This window comes from Zootoca vivipara, chromosome 3 (assembly GCF_965207765.1).
Source record: "Zootoca vivipara chromosome 3, rZooViv2.hap1.1, whole genome shotgun sequence".
In the NCBI taxonomy this organism is placed as follows: domain Eukaryota; kingdom Metazoa; phylum Chordata; class Lepidosauria; order Squamata; family Lacertidae; genus Zootoca; species Zootoca vivipara.
Window position 1 is genome coordinate 102,472,550 of NC_142586.1, and position 15,032 is coordinate 102,487,581.

Sequence of the window (15,032 nt, forward strand, 5' to 3'; positions counted from 1 at the left end):
TCATTTCAAGTAATTATATCCCCGTCTTTCAGGATACAGTACAAACCTTTCCAACGTATCTTACTGGCAAAATTGAATTACTTTTTTTTAAAAAAAACCCCACAATAAACACCATCAGGTAGGAGTTCACCTGCATCTTTCTTATAGGGCACTTGGTGGTAGGGTTGTCACCTTTGTTCGGGCAAAATGTAGGACAGGTCAGGCGAAATATTGGACAAGGGACAATCCCTTATGAGAAAGGACAGGTGGCAACCCTACTTGGTGGCTTTATGCCTATATGGTATACAGTGCCGTTGAACACATACCCCTTACATCTTCTACAGCAGGTATAGGCAAACCAGGCCCTCCAGATGTTTTGGGACTACAGCTCCCATCATCCCTGATCACTGGTCCTGTTAGCTAAGGATGATGGGAGTTGTAGTCCGAAAACATCTGGAGCGCCAAGTTTGACTATGCCTGTTCTACCCTGACCTTCAAATTTCCGCAGATAAAAATAGGATCAATGTTCCTGTACCCCTCTCACACTAAGAATGACCGGCAGCTTCGTCCCTCACTCCATCAACATCGTCGTCGTCATATTGATTTATTTATTGATTGCATTTGTTAGTCGCTTTATCTTGCCCAAGGCAACTCTGAGCGACTTGCAACCAAAAAATTCTAGCCAGCTTGCATTGCATGAAGTGCCATAATAAAAGGTATGTCACAAAATCGGTGAGCGAATTTCTTGCCCAGGGTGTATGTGCGGGTATGAGCGCCTTTAATATACAACCTCTCTAACATGAAGAGAGATTTGACTTTTAGAGCCCCAGAGGTTGCTGGAGCCTGGAAGTCGGGCAATTCTAGTGCACGTGCATGCGCTGTGGGAAAGGTATTGCCATAATTCTCCACGGTGCAAAAGAGAAACATCTTTAATACCTCCCCGTGGTATTAAAAAGGATAAAAACTGGCCTGGTGAGGAAGAAGTGGTTTGGACATACGGTTTTACCTATATGCATTTGGCGAGTGCCTTTTGTTGCACGAGCCTTATGCTTTCACGAAGCGCAAGGCGGCAGCTATTGGCCAGTCCTTCCAACGTGCTTTGTGACCGTATCAAACACAGCCGCCTGTCGACTTTAGAACTGCCAGGGGCCAATGGAGTGGCGAGGGCCGGGGTGGCGGTGGTGGAGACCTGTACCTCGCCCAAGAGGCTGCCATAGTTACGGCTCCACCCGTCGCGCATGGCTATGACGTCATTCCCAGTGGCCCTGCGCGCCTTGTCCTTTCCGGAAGGCTGAGCGGCTGGGATCGGCCTCCGATCGGGAAGGCGGAACTCCCTTCTGGGTGAAGGCAAGGGGTCTTGTTGCTCTGGGTGGCGGGTGCGGCTGTGGTTTGCTGGGCGTCAGGCAGCGATTGAGGGCAATGTGCGAAACGGCGGGAGCAGGCGGTATGGGAAATGGAGGTCTTTGTGGTGGGGGCGAGGACAACAAGGCTCAGCACTATAGTGCGTTTTGAAGGGTCCATAACGACGGGCACATATAGAAACCCGGAAAGACATGTTTTGTCCATCCTTCCATTGGGGTGGGTAGGGGTGGGGAGCCTGAACCTGGGCTGCCTAAGGCTAGTTTGTTTATTTTCCAGGGGGGGTAGCCATGTTACTCTGTAGCAGCAAAAGCGAAAAGGCATCTTGAAGGCAAGTAACTTTACGGAGGTGCAAGTTAGTGTTATTGTATTATTATTATTATTATTATTATTATTATTATTTTAGAAATACTTTGGAGAACTGAGTCGCTGTTAGGGGTTATAGGTGAGTTTGGTCTAAATGGCAGTGGAATTTGCTACCAAGCAGTGTGGTGGAGTCTCCTTCTTTGGAGGTCTTTAAGCAGAGGCTTGACAGGCATATCTCAAGAATGCTTTGATGGTGTTTCCTGCTTGGCGGGGGGTTGGACTGGATGGCCTTTGTGGTCTCTTCCAACTCTATGATTCTATGCATTGTCTTAAAGTGCTTTCTTAAAGTCTCTTCCATGGGAGGGGCAGTCACTGGGTTACATAGAAGATCATGGAGGGGGCCTAAACCTAGCTCTTTTGTTTCCTGTCCCACATTACAGCTTATTAATTTGTCCCATAGAAGGCAATACGAGATACTGAGATGAATAGCTACCTCTAGTTAATGCATTATGAAACCTGGCCCTCAACTGATGTGGGTGAGAGGCAAATGGGATATAGGACTTGGAAGCTAATTTACCCTGAAGAAGTGTCCCTGTTTAGAGAAAGGATGGGGAACCCACAGCCCTCCCAATATTGTTGAACTTCCAACTTCCATAATCTCTGACCATTGGTCATGCTGGCTGGGGCCGATATGAGTGGGACTGCCAACATCTGAAGGGCTGCAGGTTTCCATCTCTGGCTTATAGAAACAGTGACATATGCAGGTTTGACATTAGCCATGGCTATTGAGCTTTGCCGTAACTGGACAAACTAGAATTGAGCCACATAAAAACACTCAACACTTTCCTGTATACGTTGCAGGAAAAACTAAAGCAGTGATGGTAAAGTTGTATTTCTGGGAAGCTCCTGATAAGCTTCCATAGAATCCTGGTGTTTCCTGAAAGGCAGCCTGAAACCCATCACATTACATAGCTCGGCTGGTTAGAACATGGTGCAAGTTCAACCTCCGTATGGGACAGCTGCATATTCCTGCATTGCAGTGGGGTTGGACTAGATGATCCTCATAGTCCCAACTATGATTCTGTGGCATAAGTGTATATTATGTGATGTGAAATGTGGTGATGGCTCTAAAGTTGACTATAATGGACTCACTTAGGTAGGTCTGTTCTGCCTTAGGATGCTTATTGCTCTTACTTCGTGCAATCTCTTTGTAGGATATGCTCCTTTCCCAGTCATTTCTCAGTCAAATATACAACTTTAAACAATAATATTGTTGCGGAGATTTAAGTTCCACGTTTTCCCTGCAGATCCTAGTGCATGGCCTTGGAGCCAGTGGTTACACAGACAATGGGTCCAGAGAGGATCTGTCCAAATGAGCACGAAGAGCTGGGGCTGCAAGAGACACCTGATGGAACCCCTGAACCTGCTGGGGAGTGGAGTGGTGAAGAACCTGAAGAGGAGGAGGAAGATGGTAGTAATGGCTACTTGTACCAGCCACTGAATCAAGATCCAGATCAGGGACTAGCAGCAGCTGAAGAAACGGAACCCAGCACAGAGCCAGCGCCCGATATCAATGAGCGACTTCAGGTAGCACAGTTTTGTTTCAAGTATGTGTCCTGGGGTTCCTAAAGGCGGGGCCACAGATTCTTGCATGAGCATGCCTTTGTGCTATGCTTAATGCTTGTAATGGCTTTATGCACTGCATGCAGGCAATGAGACTGCATCTGCCTGACCCACCTGTGGACAGCGATGAGGAGGAGGGATCTGCAGCTCAAAACTCTCACAGCTCTATCCCTATGGATCCAGGTAACATAATATTGAAGCAGCTTTATTTATTTTAGTCTTCACAGTCTCCAGAGAGAATTGCCAGCCTTAGAACTTGGTGTCTGCAAGTCCTGCCATGTTCAGCCCATGTTATTTTTTCCATTCTGCCTTTTTTAAGGCTTGCGATTATATTCTCTAGGTCTCTAACCTGTTCCATAACCTCTAAATCACATTTCTGCCATTCCTACGTAGAATTGTAGAGTTGGAAAGGATCCCAAAGGTCTTCTTGTCTAACCCCCTGCAATGCAGGAATCACAAATAAAGAATCCCTTACAGATGGCCATCTGACCTCTGCTTAAAAACTTCAATTGAAACTACCTGCCAAGGTAGTCGGTTCCACCGATGAACAGCTCTTACCATCTTGAAGTTATTTCTGTTTAGTTGGAATCTCCTTTCTTGTACCTTGAATCCATTGGCTCAGGTCCTACCTTCTGGAACAGCAGAAAACAAGCATGCTTCCTCCTCCATGTGACAGCCCTTCAGATATCCAAAGATGGCTACCATATCACCTCTCAGTCTTCACTTTTCCAGGCTAAGCATACCCAACCCTTAACTTCTTCTTAAACTGTAGTGCCCAGTACTGGGCACAGTACTCCCAAGTGGGATCTGACCAAGGCACAATAGAGTAGTCCTGTTACTTCCCTTGATCTACTAGGACGCCTAGATCCTTTTCACATGCACTGCTGTGTCAAGCCAGGTGCCGCTGATCCTGTATTTGCGCATCTGATTATTCCTAAGTGTAGAACCTTACAAGTCCTGGCTTGACTACTGTAATTCGCTTTACGCAGGGCTGCCCTTGAAGCTGTCCCAGAGACTCCAGCAGGTGCAGAATGCTGTAGTGAGGCTCCTCACGGGGCCCCTGCCATGGGAGCATATTCACCCAGTGCTTTTCCAGCTGCACTGGCTCCCGGTAGAGTACAGGGTCAGATTTAAGGTACTGGTTTTGACCTTCAAAGCCCTTCATGGCCTAGGACCCTCGTACTTACGGGACCACCTCTCCTGGTATGCCCTGCCGAGGACCTTAAAGTCCATAAATAGTAACACCCTAGAGGTCCCGGGCCCGAAGGAAGCCAGATTAGCCACAACTAGAACCAGGGCCTTTTCAACACTGGCTCCAACCTGGTGGAACGCTCTTGAGACCAGGGCCCTGCGGGACCTGATTTCTTTCCACAGGGCCTGTAAGAGAGAGTTGTTCCACCTGGCCTTTGGCCTGGACCCAACTTTCCCTTTTCTTATGAGGCTGCATTTTAATTTTAATGTTGTATTTAATCTTCTTTTTAAGTTCTATCTTAATCAATTGTTCTATATCTAGTGTTAGCCGCCCTGAGCCCAGTTTTGGCTGGGGAGGACAGGGTATAAATGGAATTATTATTATTATTATTATTATTATTATTATTATTATTATTATTATTATATTTTCATACTGTAATTCATTTTGCCAGTTCCTATTGAACTGCTTTTCATGATTTTTGGTCCTGTTCTCCAATCAGTTAAGATCCTCTTGAATCCTGATTCTGTCTTCTGAGGCATTACATGCTCTTCTCAGTTTGGTGTCATGTACAACTTTGATGAGCTTTTCCTCCATTCCTTCATCAAAGTCATTTATAAAGATGATGAACACCAACCAGGCCTGGGACAGAACCTTGCAGCACACCACTTATCACTTTTTTCCAGGAGGACAAGGAACCATTGGTGATAACCCTCTGGCCTTGGTCTGCCAACCAGCTACAAATCCACCTAACAATAGCACCATGTAGCCCACATAAAGTGCAAGGTGGCAGAGGGGTTATTTGACCTCTGTTCATGACCCCTTTTATGATTAAGTGCTATATAAAGGCCACACATCACTACCCTCTCAACCTAGTCTACTTGCAGGGCTATTGGGTCTAAACCTGGCTTCTCCTTCCTCAGGTCCAAACACACAGTGTCCTCTAGCTTTCATGGCATTTCTCTCTCCATTCTTCCCATTCAGTTTTAGCACTTGTCTGATACTAGTGTCTTATCGGCTGCACAGTTTTGCCTGGTAACTCTGTTTGTGGGTTGGCTATATGCTATGGTGGCCTCTCTTGTTCATAAGATTTGTGGGGCGGCAGCAATTGTTTTTGGCTATCCAGTCCCTAGTTCAAGCTTACCATGGACCCATAAATGCGTCCCTCACTCCTCCCCCCCCCAGGTAAACCTGGGTTGCTTGCTACCTTGGATGAGCTGCCTCCTTGATCTATTCACAGATTGAGTACTGCATGAATACGGAAATCCTTGGAAAGGAGTTGTGTTGAGTCTTGAGGTGTGTGGTGTTGGGCGGCTGGTTTCCTTTTGTGCTGCCCCCCTCTCATTCCTCGGCTGTCTTTGACTCTAGAACACGTGGAGCTGGTGAAAAGGACTATGGCCGGAATCAAGCTCCCCACGCTTGGAATCCCTGCGTGGGCCAACGAAATCTCGGACGACCAGTGGCAGGATATGGTGCAGCGAACCCTGCAAGCCCGGCAGAGCCAGAGCAGCCCCAAGCCAGAATGGAAGTGAAGGATCCTTGCCTCCAGCTGAAAGAGCTAAACATGAAGTGCTGCACTTTAAACCCTTGTCTCTGAACTGGTTGGGTTAGATATTTATCTTTCACCAGCATTGAAACTCTGTGTTCACCTTGTCGCATTGAAAATATGGCTTAATTCATAAGGGTTTGGGGTTGTTGTGGTTTTTTTTGTAACGCCCAGTCATAGCTACTTGAGTGGTGGTGCTAGTGATATCAGGCTGTTTTCCTAAGCTTGGGGAGAGGGAGAAGCCTCTAGGAGAAATAACCATCTCATGAAATCGCCCTTCGACATGCATGATTCTAGCCCTGCTGTTTATACTCTCTCCCTCACCAGCCCCACTCCCTTATTCCAAGTGACACATGGGCTAAAGAGCTAAACATGGCCATGAGGTGGAGTCCAGCGTGTCATCTTTTCAAGAGATCCATTTTATTTAGTTCTGTACATACAGGGACATCTGTACAAAATCCAACACTGTCATACTATGTAATACTCTACTGAAAATAAAGTACACCATATGTACATAATGAACTGTAAAGCAGCTTAATACTTGTGTCCAGAGAGTGAATGCATCACTTAAGTTTTGCTTGCCCCCCCAATACCCTTTGAGAAGGGGCTATGTAAGAAGTGAAAGAGGCAGCTCCAACCCTGTCCATGTAAAAAGTAGGGAAGGTATACAAGCAAAGTGGGAGAAACACAAGGGTTTTTTTTTTAAGTAGAGCTGGATTAAAGTGAATAGTGACCTGAAGCCGTGTGCTTGAGGTGCTTGTTTTGGCTAGAGGCGGTAGTTCTTTCGCCCCCTTTCTCACACAGCTTCTCCCCATCCCTGTTAAGATATATAGGACACCGGAATGAATTGGCAGCAAACTAAACTTTAATGTTAGGTACCAAACACAAGTTCCCTGACCCCAAACAAAGATTAGACAGAGGCTATATTTACATCTAAGTCATACAGCACATGATGCTCAATTGCAGCCCTGCTCCACCAATGCAGAACTCCAGCAGGCAGAGAAGGGCTGTGTTGTGTATGGGGCTGGGTGGGGGAATGTGCCCTATAGTTCTCGTCTGCAGAGCCCAGCCTTGGGTGGGGGTGGGGTGGGGGCACAAATTGACTGAATTGCACTTTGCTTTAGAAGAGCTCCAAGTCAACATCGTCCCTCCAGCAGCTACACTTGAAGCCCAGTGGCTACTCAGTTCATTCTGGTTCCTATTCAATTCTACCACTGAAAAGACAGGCAAATACATTAAATCAGAACTCCCCCTTCCCTTTTGTATCATGGTTTCCTGCTTCCCATCTGTTGCTTCAGTTGGCACATGGCAAGAGGTTTAAGCAGGTCTCACTCAAAGAAGGGCTTTAGTGTTCAGAGAAACTGTTCACCAGTCAGCCAGAGCATCTTCAATAGGTATTGAAAATATTTTTGGCAGCAGATAGTGGAGGAGCTATGATTGATTGATGGGCTGGATGTCAGAGTACTAATAGCTTGTTGTCAGCTGTGCCTCACCTTCCTTTCCAAACTAACTGGCAAATTCAGAAAAGCAACGGTGCAGATCAGTTACCAGTACAGGAAAGTGGGTACCTTCAGTGAGATGCAGGCAGATCTATGAAACTGGGTTTTAGGAAACTTGGGACAAAATTAATCTAGGTACAGAAGAAATAGGGAGAAACACAACAGAAGTGAAGCAGGTGTGTAGATAATGCAATACAGCGTATGAAGATTTAAAGTGTGATGTAGACTGGAGAAAGAGGCTTGCATTCTGAACCTTCTGCACCCTATGGTTGCCTCACTGCTTTCAATGGGATTTACTTCTGAGTGAGTGTACTTGGACTAAATAAAAAAAAATTCCTTCCAGTAGCACCTTAGAGACCAACTAAGTTTGTCATGGGTATGAGCTTTCGTGTGCATGCACACTTCTTCAGATACCCGTACTTGGACTTACAGCCTTAAATTAATTGGAGAAGACTGGAACCTAGAATCTGAGGTGGGGAAATGCAAGTCAGAATTCATAAAACAGAAGGTTGATGGGGAATTGATTAGGAATGAGGGTCCTCCCCTTTTGTGACCTCCCATGATTCTGAAATTCAATCAGCAATCTGTAAACAATGGCAGCATATGAAGCTAATTCAAGTATAATAAGGAGTTGGTCAGGAAACTACCTAGCTACCTCAAATGGAGTTCAAGGCTTCAGGGCATACAGATCACATCGTGGAGTACTGAAAGAAGTCACTAGTTTACTTGCAGAAGCGCTAATTGAAAAAATCCTGGAGAATGGTTGTGAGGCATTACAGGACTGGAGACAAGCAAATGTTGCTCCACTTTGCAAAAAGAAATATCTAGGAAATCATAGACTGGTCAGTCTGACTATGATACTAGAACAAATTATATATATATATATATACACAATCTTGATAACAATTAGTTGAAGTCAAAATGGATTTGTCAAGAATCTCAGACTTTTTTGATCGGGTCATTAGCTTGGAGTGTGGGAATGCTCTGGATGTAATTTATCTTTATTACAGCTAAGCATTTGGCAAAGTCTTTTTTTTTTTGTTGGTGAACTGGTTAAATATAGGCTAGATGAGAAGTAATAGTTCCATTTTACTCTACACAAGTCAGACCACATCTGGAGTAATGTGTCCAGTTCTGGGTGCCCCAACTTTGAGGCAGACCACTTAATGATTTTCCTCTGCCTGTTGTAACGTGCTGTGCTTTGATGCTGTATGGTTTTTACTTGTATTTTTTATTGCTTCTTTTATTTCTCATATTGTACTACAATTTGAATTGTATAGAATTCTATGGAATTCAAATTGTTCTTCAAACACATTTCTCCTGGACCACTGGCGGTCCATGGAACCCCTGATATAGACAACTGGATTAAGCGGAGGCCAACAAACGTGGTCAACTATAGAAAACAAGTCTCGTAAGGATACATTAAAGGAACAGGGAATGTTACAGCTGCAGAAGAAAAGACTGAAGGCGGACATGCTAGCACTTGAAATACCTGAAAAGCTATCACAAAGAAGGCCACCATTTGTCCTTTTCTGCCCCTGGAAGGCAAGAGTAGCTCTTATGGCCTTAAAATACAGGAGGGTATATTTTGGTTCACTAATAGGAGAAAAATTGCGAAGGTAAGAGCAGTTTGACAATTACCTATAGGTATGGAAGGCTGACCCTTACAGGAACTCCACGAGTTGCTGTTGGATGGCCACCTCTAGCACACTCTAGCTCTGGATTGCTTGCATTGAGCAGGGGATTTGAGTCAGTGGCTCACAAGCTAAAACCTATAGCTTATGGGAAATGGGATAATCCTCTCCGGCTACCACCCTAAAATGAGCCTTTGCTATCTCTTGCTCCGAGACTTTCCAAGGTGAGGCCCATGGAACTAGAACGGCTGAAATGAACTTGAGCACACTGAGGCTTAGTCCCCCCCAAGCAAACGAAGTGCAGATCCCTATTAAGAAAACAGCAACAGGTGTTCCCTGGCTTGTGCAGTTAAGTCCCCTCCCGCCCTTGTTCCCAATATGAAAAATGCTTACAAAGCTGTTTGTGTACTGTGAACTTAAGTCAGGAAGCAATTCACCCAGCATTCTCCCAAGCTTAGAAACCAACAGTGGAGAAAGGGAGGTTGGCATAAGTAGGAGAATCTGCGTCAAATCTCGCTCCAGTTCTAGCTGAAACTGCAGAGAGAGAAGCCGACCAGTTCATAAGGGAGGCTCTTGTGCGGTAAATGTGTAGATCAATAACTAGTCTGTATTTGGGACGGACAATCCAAATGATCGAGCAGCAAAAAGCACAGGCCAGACCTAGAACTCTAAGGCTGCCATTGTGCCATTGGGGGGGGGGGGAGTGCAAATAGAACAAATTGTAAATTTGCCTGACTCACCCTCCATTTGCATTCATGATCTCTTTCTTACACTGACACACATACACAATGTTTACATCCTTGCACAGAACCCAACAAAAAAGCCAGTGACCATTGTCCATATAAATCAAATCGGTACTCTCTAATTAGCCATTTATCCCCGGGAGGGGGGGGGGAAGCAAAACTATGTTCCTAAATCTAGCTTGGTCCCCAAGGAACAAGCCTGCCTTGATCCCTAGGAAGCTGGACTGTAGTGAGCAGCTCTGCCAGTTTCACATAATATGTTCCGTTCTTCAGACCTTATCATTGTGTGGGGTGTAGATTAAAAAAAGGGGATATAAACAAGTGCTAGGGGGGCTGTAGTGAATTATTACTGTAGCACCAGCCTTTGACCATCTGGTGCCTTCCAGATGTTCGGGACTACCTGATGGGATTTGTGGTCCAGAACATCTGCAGGGCGCCAGCTCGGGCTAAGGCTGCTGTAAGTTTGCAGCTGAACTCTCGATGCTTTGGTCCTGGGACTGGAATAGATTGGTGGGGAGAGGGGGGGGAACAGGAGGAGGAGGAGCAGGGATGACCCTTGTGTGGAATGACCCCCTCATGGATGGGGCTAGGCTCCCTTTCACACGTGCACACAAAAAACAGCTTTGTAAACAGGAAAAAGCAGGAGGAAGTGACAGTGTCGTGGGGGATATGAGGTACAATGTAAAATCAAATCTAACCTGAAAGAATGAGAATGGAGCGGAGGACAGGCACAGCTCACCATGTTCATTCCCTAGTTATACATCAGAACAAAGTGCATTTCTGTGTTCCCTCCAGGGGCTCCCTAGCCCGTCAGAGCGCCTCCTGGCTCGAGGTGAGGAATTCTTCCGCTCTCTTGTGCGCTTCCAGGGCCTTTATGGTGTAGACGTCCTGGGGAAGCTCCGATTTCCGACGCAGCAGAACCTTCTCCTTCTTTATGTCTTTCAGCATCTAGGCACAAGATCCCGCAAGAAGTTAGCAGAGGCTGCTTCTGGGAGTGGTGCGACTCCTCCTGGCCTGGCCCTCCTCTCTGGGGGGCTGGGTCTACTACCATCTTTGCCAACCGGGCACCCTCCGGCCCATTTGGACTACAACTTCCATCAACCCCAGCCAGCCAGAGAAGAGGAGAAGAAGAAGAAGAGTTTGGATTTGATATCCCGCTTTATCACTCCCCAAAGGAGTCTCAAAGCTGCTAACATTCTCCTTTCCCTTCCTCCCCCACAACAAACACTCTGTGAGGTGAGTGGGGCTGAGAGACTTCAGAGAAGTGTGACTAGCCCAAGGTCACCCAGCAGCTGCATGTGGAGGAGCGGAGATGCGAACCCGGTTCCCCAGATTACGAGTCTACCGCTCTTAACCACTACACCACACTGGCTCTTGAGGGTGACAGGCTGGCAAAGCCTGGCCTACTTTAGAGAGTTTCCTGGAGGTCAGGGCCAAGCTGATCCTAGCCATGGAGCCAGCCCTAGGGTTTGTGTGCCCTCTTGATGCTGCCTACTGGAGCACCGTCTGGGCTTAGCCACCTCTTGAAATGAATAATAGACAAATAAAAGAAAACCAGTGCAAAAATCCCTGTTTGGCTAAGTTTCTAGGCCTTTCTATGTGACCCTTGGGGCTCTCCCTCAAGCTGCACCTCTCACCAGCCCTGCTTTGACCCCTACTCCTAAGTGTTTATGCCTGGATGACGTGAGGACAGAGATGGGTATATGAGAGGGTGTGGAAACTAGCCTGCTGTATGAAGGTGAAATTTGTGTTCATTGCTCCGCCCAGTTTTGCCTCTAGCCCCGCCCACCAATGGTGTGTGGGTGCCAGGAGGCTGCCCAGAAGGGAAAGTGGCACTCTGGCTGAAAAGGGTTCCCCAAGCGGTGCTATGCAGCCTTTGCGCTTCCTTGCAAAGCATCATCCACCAAGCCATTCCAGCAATGCATGATGTCAAGCCCACACACCGCAGACAGCAGCAATGCCACAGCCAGGAATGAGAAACTAACAAAGCTGCACACAAAGCTGGCAAGTTAAGAAAGTGAGTCAAGCCACAGGCTACAGGTCAACAGAGAGAGAGGGAAAGCGGGCAAATCATAAACAGAATTCAGCGTGGAGAAGACAGTCTAGAAGACATCCTATTTTGCAGGTGGGTGACACACACAGAGGCCGAGAATTCTGCAAGCATCTGATGAATCTTAGATTTCTTCATCAGGTAGAAATACAGGGTGCTGTTTCTTTCATCTTTTGTTTTCTGCTTAATAGGCCTGTCTCACAAAGTGGGAACACTGAGGCTCAGAAATTAGCGCTCCAGTGCTCCCACTCACTAACGTATGAGCAAAGGCATTTAACCTGATTGTTAAGCATGCTTACTTGGACAAAACGGGACTCTGTGCCTGGCATTTGCCATCATAACGCAGCTCTGCATATTGAGCTCTGCAGCTGTACTTTCTGCCCGTTTGCATTCCCTTCTAACAGCCACAGGGCTGGCCGGGGGGGTGGGGGGTGGGCATGTTGGGCTGGCAATGGATGGGACTTCTGTAGTGTCCCAAAGGAGCACAGATGTGCAAGCTCTTCCCAATGCTTCCCAAACTTGGGTGTGGGAATTTGCACGGGGAGCAAAGGTAAGCAGAATGGGAGCTGGGGGAACGAGGCTGGTGTGGCTGGGGCGAGGAGTACGGGGGAACTGGCAATCTTTAGGCGCAGAGCAAGTATGCCAGGAGGGAAGCAGCAATCACTAATGGGAGGATCCTGGTGGGTGCCCAATCATGCCGGCCCTGACCACATGGCCATGGCTGATCTGCAGTGCCCTGTGATTTTGTGTAGGCACCACTATCCCACATAGTTCAAGGTGTGACACCGCAAGGAGGGATGATTATTCTGGCTGAAACAGAAAGCATGTGACTTGGCCAACACAACATGCCAAAGGATGGCTTAGCTGCTCCCTTCCTGCCTTCCCTTCTGCTCTTTCTTTCTTTCTTTCTTTCTTTCTTTCTTTCTTTCTTTCTTTCTGTTTTTGAGAAAGGACATTGAAAACAAGCAAAATACACACTAGCGGGGCTTTGGGGTGCGGGTTCTTAACAGAAAATAACACTTGCATGGCAGACAGTTCTGAGGGCATGGGATAGCCGCTTGCTGAGAAATGCAAGGTTTGGCTTGCACTTCAGCGGTGGTTTAATGAAGAAACGGCCGGATCCTTTGCGAACTAACACCATGCAAACATTCCCAGAGAGGCAGCCGTGTTGGGTCTCTTGTAGCAAAAGCAATCGAGTCTTGTGGGACCTTAAAAGACTTGCGGCGTTCGCTACTGCCCACTTCGTCAGCTGCATGAAGTGAAACCTTAGTTGGAAGGTATGTGTTGGGGGAACTGGCATAGTGGGATCAAAATGAGACCAAAAAATAATAATACAGTCTGCGACAATTGTTTAAATCTGTATGAAACAACCACAGCGTTTAGCAGACTGGTGTCAATGACTGTTTCTTGGGACTGGCTCCCTGGCTCCTTACAAGGTGTTAGCTCAGCAATTACCACAGACCTACCACCACAAATCTGTCAAGTCTTTAAGGTGCCACAAGACTCTGCAATGGGATTGACGTCATGCAAGTCCGAGCTGCCGCAAGCTGCAGTGTGCAAAGGCCCTCAAATCTGGGGCTGACAGCAGCCCCTTCTAAACGAGCCCAAGACAACTTAAGAGCCAGGAATGAAGTCCCCGCCCAGCCTCCCCTCCACTGCCCTCTCTCACACAGAGAAACAGCGGAAGGTAGCCTTAAGGCCTACAGCCTGCCTCTGGAGGTAGATGGTGAGGTCTCTTATTAGGGAGAAGAGGCTGCTTGCTCGCGAGGAGTTCTGCTGGCCACCAAGAACCCCTTCTGCTTTTCGCATTACAGGAAAGGACTCCTGACCCACTGGAGGATATAGAGATGAGTCACCTGCACAGCCTCCGTTTCCATCGTTTTCTTCAGTAGCTGTATGTCCTCTGCAGTGGGGGTCTCCGTCTCCATGCAATAAACAGGAGGCAAGGGTGGGGGGGCGCAATACATGGGGTACTGCAAGAACACAGCACATAGAAAAATGGGAACGCAAGCTCAGCAACTCAAGTACTGAAACGCCGAATGTTTAAACACATATATATATGTAGGTTAAGTGTGATAAAGCACTGGGGAGGAGGGGGAAAACCCTTTGCAGCTCACGCTCTCCCTTCTGTGAAAATGGCACAAGGGATTAGAAAAGGTTGAAACTTTTCTCCCGATCCCCTGCAGCTTCCACGTGGGATCTCTCTCTCTCTCTCTCTCTCTCTCTCTCTCTCTCTCTCTCTCTCTCTCTCTCCCCCCCCCCCCCGGCTTTCTGAGTTTTGTTTTGTCAAAATGGCATTGGTGTCAAACTCCGATTAGAGTGGATTATAAAATGCAGCGTGTCCAAGGTACTGAGAGGTCTAAATGACCCCAAAGTGGTGAAAACTCTTGTTTTTTAATATCACCACAGCCGCTTTACATTAAGATAAGAGTTGCTAACCATTATTATTTTGTTGTTGTTGTTGTTGTTCCTATCTTCAGGAAGCTTTGGCTTAAAGGGGGGAAGTGCAGAGGTGCATGAGGCCCTACTGGAATTAATACTGAGGATTTACTATACAGATTCTAGATGCAAGGAAACAAAATGCGTTCTACTGAGCGAGACATCCAGCTCCGCACAGACTGGCTGCAGCTCTCCAGAGTTTCAAGCAAGAGACTCCTGGCAATGCAGAGGATTGAACCCAGGGCCTTCTGCATGCAAAGCAAGTGCTCTAACCACTGAGCGATGGAGAGCCCTTCTGCTGTGGGGATCAGACCAATGCCAGTGTAAGATAGCATCCTATGTTCCTACTACAAGAGCAGAACTATAAAATATTCCTTCATTTAAAATTTCGTATTTATTTTAAAAAACTATGGGAGTCACTCCAAAAATTGGGGGGAATTCCACTACAAAGTCCTGCCAGCAGAAGCCCTCGCAAGGACTTGTGCTTGCGCAACAGGGCCTTTCCCATCTCTTCCCCCCTTCCCACAAACTGGCTTGGTGGGGGGGTTGACAGGACCCCAAGAACAGTGCATCTGGGGGGGGGAGGTTTGTTTCATCTGGAAGCTGAAATGCTTGTTCTGAGGGAATGTATGACACTGAATTCCTCCCTAAGGCAGAACGTATCA

At 47.0% G+C, this 15,032-nt stretch overlaps 2 protein-coding genes across 9 annotated transcripts in view; one reads left to right on the forward strand and one right to left on the reverse strand.

Annotated features, from left to right (window-relative positions):
* The first annotated feature begins 1,258 nt into the window (after nucleotides 1–1,258).
* Nucleotides 1,259–6,520, forward strand: MEA1 (male-enhanced antigen 1). 5 transcript variants are annotated; one of them, XM_088666784.1, is made up of 5 exons: nucleotides 1,259–1,423; nucleotides 1,618–1,669; nucleotides 2,952–3,231; nucleotides 3,354–3,450; nucleotides 5,825–6,520. In XM_088666784.1, exons 3-5 carry the CDS (start codon nucleotides 2,962–2,964, stop codon nucleotides 5,986–5,988), a joined length of 531 nt encoding a protein of 176 aa, XP_088522910.1. In that variant the 5' UTR covers nucleotides 1,259–1,423; nucleotides 1,618–1,669; nucleotides 2,952–2,961; the 3' UTR covers nucleotides 5,989–6,520. The 5 variants fall into 5 exon arrangements, with proteins under 5 accessions (XP_088522910.1, XP_088522909.1, XP_088522911.1 ...); XM_088666783.1 differs by having other exon boundaries at nucleotides 1,259–1,326; XM_088666785.1 differs by lacking the exon at nucleotides 1,618–1,669.
* The window catches only part of PPP2R5D (protein phosphatase 2 regulatory subunit B'delta), a 57,394-nt gene continuing 48,762 nt past the window's right edge, over nucleotides 6,401–15,032 (reverse strand). For 2 of the 4 annotated variants that reach the window (XM_035111121.3, XM_088666780.1), the window contains exons 15-16: nucleotides 13,785–13,901; nucleotides 6,401–10,826 (exon numbers count right to left, since the gene is read on the reverse strand). In XM_035111121.3, the coding sequence (XP_034967012.3) occupies nucleotides 10,689–10,826; nucleotides 13,785–13,901 (255 nt within the window). In that variant the 3' untranslated portion in view covers nucleotides 6,401–10,688. The remainder of the gene's footprint in view (nucleotides 10,827–13,784; nucleotides 13,902–15,032) is intronic. The other 2 variants (XM_035111123.3, XM_088666781.1) reach the window with 1 other exon arrangement.